We start from the raw sequence: 5,259 nt of genomic DNA on the forward strand, positions 1-5,259 counted from the left end.
TTAGCGTTGAGCAGCATGACTCCTAGATTGCATTTGTTTGTAGCTGTTATGGTGGTAATTTGGTCTTTGGAACACTGCCTACAAAAGGCACTATAGGGATGGCAAGAGCCTTGGCCAGTATCCAGAAGTCCAGGGGTGACAGATATAGGCCATCTCTGGCAAAGCATCAAGGTCTGTCATTCATGTCATCCCAGGCAGACAGATACTGGATCCACTTAGAATGACTATATATATATATATATATATATATATATATATATATATATATATATATATATATATATATATATATATATGTGTGTGTGTGTGTGTGTTTCGCTATGTTTCCATAAATATGTTTCAACACACACACACACACACACACACACACACACACACACACACACACACACACACACATATATATATATATATATAGATTCATAGGTTCATAGAGTAGTACTAAGCTAACTGCCCTTGCAAGCCATTTTAAGCCTAGCCAATTATCCCTTGTGAGACTCGAACCCTGCACCTTGTGTTTGTAAGGCAAACACCTTAACCATTAGGCCACCCTCCCACCCTTTTTTTTTTTTTTTTTTTTTTTTTATACATTGTGTTTATTTCTTTCTGCAAATCCTTCAAATAAAAGGTTTTAAGCAACAAAACTACAAAGCCAGTTCAGTCATCTTTATGTTCTCCTTCTGTTTAGATGAATGACTCAAGATTGTTGCAAACGTAATTCAAGTAGCTATATTTTAAGCATACATCACAATGCTTTTGGCCTATAAAGGAGAAACTGTACGAGCAACTTTAAAGTATCATCGTTGAAGCCCTTTACATCATTTTCTTCCACAGCATCATACAACGGCATACTCTCTGTCCCCCAGCAGATGTTCTTATGAGGATTATTGCAGTCTGTCTCAACACAAAGAGCCAAGGTGTTCAGCTGGTAGCAGAAGAAAGAATAATACTTTCCATCTGTAATAACACACTGCGATACAAAAGGACGGGTGACATCTTCATGACTCCAAAATCCTTGATACATAGCTTGAGCTCCTGTCCATGCAAAAAGGCTAGAAATGGCATTAGCCCGTAAACGAACTTCAATCTGGTCCTCAAGATTAGCCTTTGTCAGACGACCCCTGTGCATCCTATCGGAAATCAAATGAAACTGTGTGTGGCCATAGACGCATGGATCTGTCACTTTGGTGCCAATAAAAATATGATTGTCGTACTGTCTCTTGAAAAGTGGCAATCTATCTGGCTCAAGTTTGATGACTGGAACTTCTGCAGGAACTTTATAATCCAGAGGAACAAACTCAGGCAGTTGTTTGGGCACTCTAATCTGGCTATGTGGATGGTCATCAATCTGGAACCGAATTGGATCAACACTCCCCTTTCGGTGTCCACGAGGAACAACTCGTTCGCCACGCATCCAGTAAAAGTTGACCTGTGGTTTAAATATATATATAGTAAAATTATAAAGATAAATAAAACTATATATATTTACATGGATATGGGTGGCTATCATAACCACAAAACTGCACAAACATCATTTCATCTAACCCTAAACTGCGAACGCTGACAATATCAAAGCCGCAGAGCATCAAATTCTTACCCAGGGCAAGAATTTGGAGGGCCGTTCCTCAGCTTCGCTATTTCTTCCACTGTGGTGCAATCTCAGAGTTGGTATATTTAAGTTGGGGGGTGTGGGGGCAAAGCCCCCACATTAGATATATTTTTTTGTGTGCTTGTGTTATGTGTGTGTTTCTCGGAACAGCAAATTTTCTCCCTGGGAAAAAATTTGCTGTTCTGAGCTTTCGATGATATCACATTTTGAACTTTCAAGTTCGAGCTTATGTTGATCGATATTTTGGAAGTTCGATAATGTGATATAAACCCCCTGTATATAACATTCTACAAATATATCATATTATGAGATCAATAGGTATAGATACAGATGTATATGTTTATATATAGATATGTATGTATATATATATATATATATATATATATATATATATATATATATATATGTCTATATACAACACATGAATGTTTCCACAGAGCTTTCTCACTATCATTGTATGCCTCTATTGCATGATATGTTTGAAAAAGCAAGAATAATTTATACAGCTCAAATAATGCAGTAGTATATTATCTGATTCTAGTGCACAGGGTCTTGGGTTCAAGACTTAGAACTGTTATTTTTTTCCATTAATGTTAAATAATCTGACTGCATGGTATGTTGGGAAAAACATCATAAAATTCTATATCTCGCATGGTGTACTGGATAATTGCTTTAACTATGGTGTGTGGGCTCCTGGGGCTGACATTTATTTTCCATTTATGTTTTATAACCAGAGTGCATGATATGTTAGGAAAAACATCAAAGTATTCTACATCTCAAATGGCTTAGTGGTTAAGTATTTCGACTATGGTGTATGGGGTCCTGGGTGCAAGGGCTGTTTATTTTGTTGCTACATTTTAAACTTTATTGCAGAGGGGAGCTAAAATAAAAAAGCATGTGTTTTGATTATTTTACTAGGGTTATGGACATTGCTTTCTGCACTATTATCTGTGTGGGGGAGCTGTGTGAACATTACTAACATGACAGGGGCTTTGCATTACCATGTACTTGCACACATTCTGGGGAAAGCAAATGATGATGGGGGAACAAATAGGGACAAATTTTAAATATTGCTCTTACATACTTGGGAATGCATCGTGTGCGCTTTATTGTTTTACTTTTTTTTTTATCCACAGACACTAACAGTAGTGTCTGCGGACACACACTCTTGCTGCTGTTGACTTCTGTGCAGGGGGCATGTATATTGTGAGAGCTCTGCTCTCAGACACACACCCCTGCACTCATACACATATCTGTGTCTGTGTAAGAGCTGAGCAGAATGCCTTCATTAATATTCAAGGTGCACTACTGCTCTACATGGACATGAACCATTCTGTGTCAGAATAACGCTATTCTGACATTGAGCTTCGTGAATCGGGGGATTGAGTTTTGTCAATCATGTCATCCCAAGCAGGATGATACTGGATCCCCTGAGAATGACACAAAACACGTAAGCCAATGTTGCAGCCAATCATCTGTTGATAGTACCGTAGCATCATTCTGGGTGATGGCGGTATACTGCTCAGGGCTACTATCACACCTGCCTGGATCACATAATCAGAGAGTTCAACCATGTTTCCTGTTATGTAGTTGAGGGAGGTGTGCCCTAGGTCATTCACACCCACATGGATACAGAGTGATACTTGTAGTTGTTGTGGAGTGCCATGACTGGCTGTGTCATGTGTTGGATGCTGGCATGTGATAGATATTTGGCTGTTACCTGCTCCATATTCAACTTAGTGAGTGGGGTATGTGCATGCCTCAGAAGTTAGTTACCCATGAGCACTGTATTGTGCAAAGTGGTTAGCCTTAGGAGCTTAGGTTGAGGGGCATACTGTGTAGGTTAAATATGTGTCCCTTGGTATGTGCCATGTCACGGTGTCTGAGTGGGTGTCTGTCTTGCTTGTCTGTGCTGTTTGGGTAAATGTCCATTGAGTGCCTCTGTGAAGGTGGGTGTGTGGCTTTTCACTGTATGTCATGGCTGTCAAAGAGGGTGTCATGGTGAGCTATGTGTTCCACATGGTGTGGTGCAGGTGTTGATCTTATCCTCTTGACCTGCTAGTCCAGTCTTTACTGGAGAGTGTATATGTCCACATTGGGTGATATACGGGTAACTCCCACAGGTCTGAGTGTTTGGAGTTTAGAGGGAAGGGTTGTCTGTGTACATGAGGTATTTGCAACAGTGCCTCAGAATGCATCAGGATAATGGGTGTCAGCACAGAAAACTGCCCTGCAATAATGCCAGGAGGGGTGGACATAACAAGTAAGTACTGTGGCTAATTCTGTGATGAACGTGTACTGCTTACAGCTCCCAGCTGTGCCACACTTATTGATACATTAACCTGGTGAAGTGCCAAACCATAATGCCATTTGAAGTGCAAGACAGAAAGAATTAGCATGATGTAAGGGAGGAACAGAAGGCAGACTTACTGCCACCTGTAATACTTTACCTCAGCTGTGCAGTTATCAGCAGCTTTGGCCATGTGAAAGGTGAGTAAGCTTTGTAGTGTCTGCAGTAGCTGCAAAACACTATAGTAAATATAACTAGATAGGCAACTAGATAATCCCAATACTGGCAAGTGTGTGTATGTGTGTGAGAATCATGTACTGTGTGGGTTATACCATTTGATTTGCATACAGCCCTGTAATTATCCCATCACCCTATTTTACTAGGCCTGCTGATGTCATTCACCTTAGAAGTTACTTGGGACAAGGAGAACTCATGTAAGCTCTGCAATGTGTCTGATAACTGCATAACACTGTAGTAGAAATAGCTAGACAGGTAGGAGCTCTATTCTCAGTACTGGCAAGTGTGTCTGTGTGCATCCCTTTGGCATTTTGATTGGTGCACCATCCATGCCTGTTTACCACCTCCCAATGGCATTACCTTATATAGCGTGGTAATGGCATCTGCCTCACGTGCAGCATGTTAAACCATTGTGCATACCATTCCAGTCCTCTGTACAGATGTCTCTAGGATATCCAGATGTTTAGGTTCATAGGTTCATAAGTGTGTACTAGGCTAATGACCATGGAGCCTTTACAAGCCTACCCAGAGGATTACCCTGTCATTGTGCCACCTGACATTATTTCCCAGTGCCTCTGTGGATTAGAGCCACTGCAGTGATCTTTGGTGTGAATTCTCTATTTCCCATCCAATCAGCAAGATTTCTCTTGAAGAGGGCTAGTGAGGTCCTCTGTTTGACATGTATGGGACGTCTAGTCCATAGCATGTGCAGTCTCTGGGTTATGCACCCATCCATCTGGCATGTTCTGTTGATTGTGGTAATGAGGTTGTGGTCACTGGAGCATGTGGTGTAGAAGGATTGGGATATCCTTGGATGTAGCATTTCTAACAGAGCTGGGTCAGACATGGCTTTATAGGGTAAGCAGAGATTGCATCTAAGTAAGCAATATGAAACATAGAAGAGTTGGTGTGTTTTGAGTCTGTCCATATAGAATAACTGTTTCAGGCCTAGGATCATCTTTGTTAAGTACATTTGCGGCCTCTGCAGTTGTTGCAGGTGTCCATTGAGGTACATGCCAAATGGGGCATTGTACCCGAATGGCCTAATGAGGGAAGGGTATGGGGATACAATGACCCCCTACTTCCTATATGCAAGACCATTAGTAATCAGATGTTCCACACA

At 40.9% G+C, this 5,259-nt stretch overlaps 1 protein-coding gene across 1 annotated transcript; it reads right to left on the bottom strand.

The window, feature by feature from the left end:
* Positions 1-620: 620 nt before the first annotated feature.
* On the bottom strand, positions 621-1,444 carry LOC122794576 (39S ribosomal protein S30, mitochondrial-like; the record flags this gene model as incomplete). The annotated part of the gene is made up of 1 exon (XM_044063127.1): positions 621-1,444. A coding segment is annotated over one exon (699 nt), but the record flags the coding sequence as incomplete, so codon positions are not given.
* Between the last annotated feature and the right edge of the window lie 3,815 nt (positions 1,445-5,259).

Source organism: Protopterus annectens, chromosome 1.part0 (genome assembly GCF_019279795.1).
Source record: "Protopterus annectens isolate FY-2018-M chromosome 1.part0, PAN1.0, whole genome shotgun sequence".
Classification (NCBI taxonomy): Eukaryota; Metazoa; Chordata; order Ceratodontiformes; family Protopteridae; genus Protopterus; species Protopterus annectens.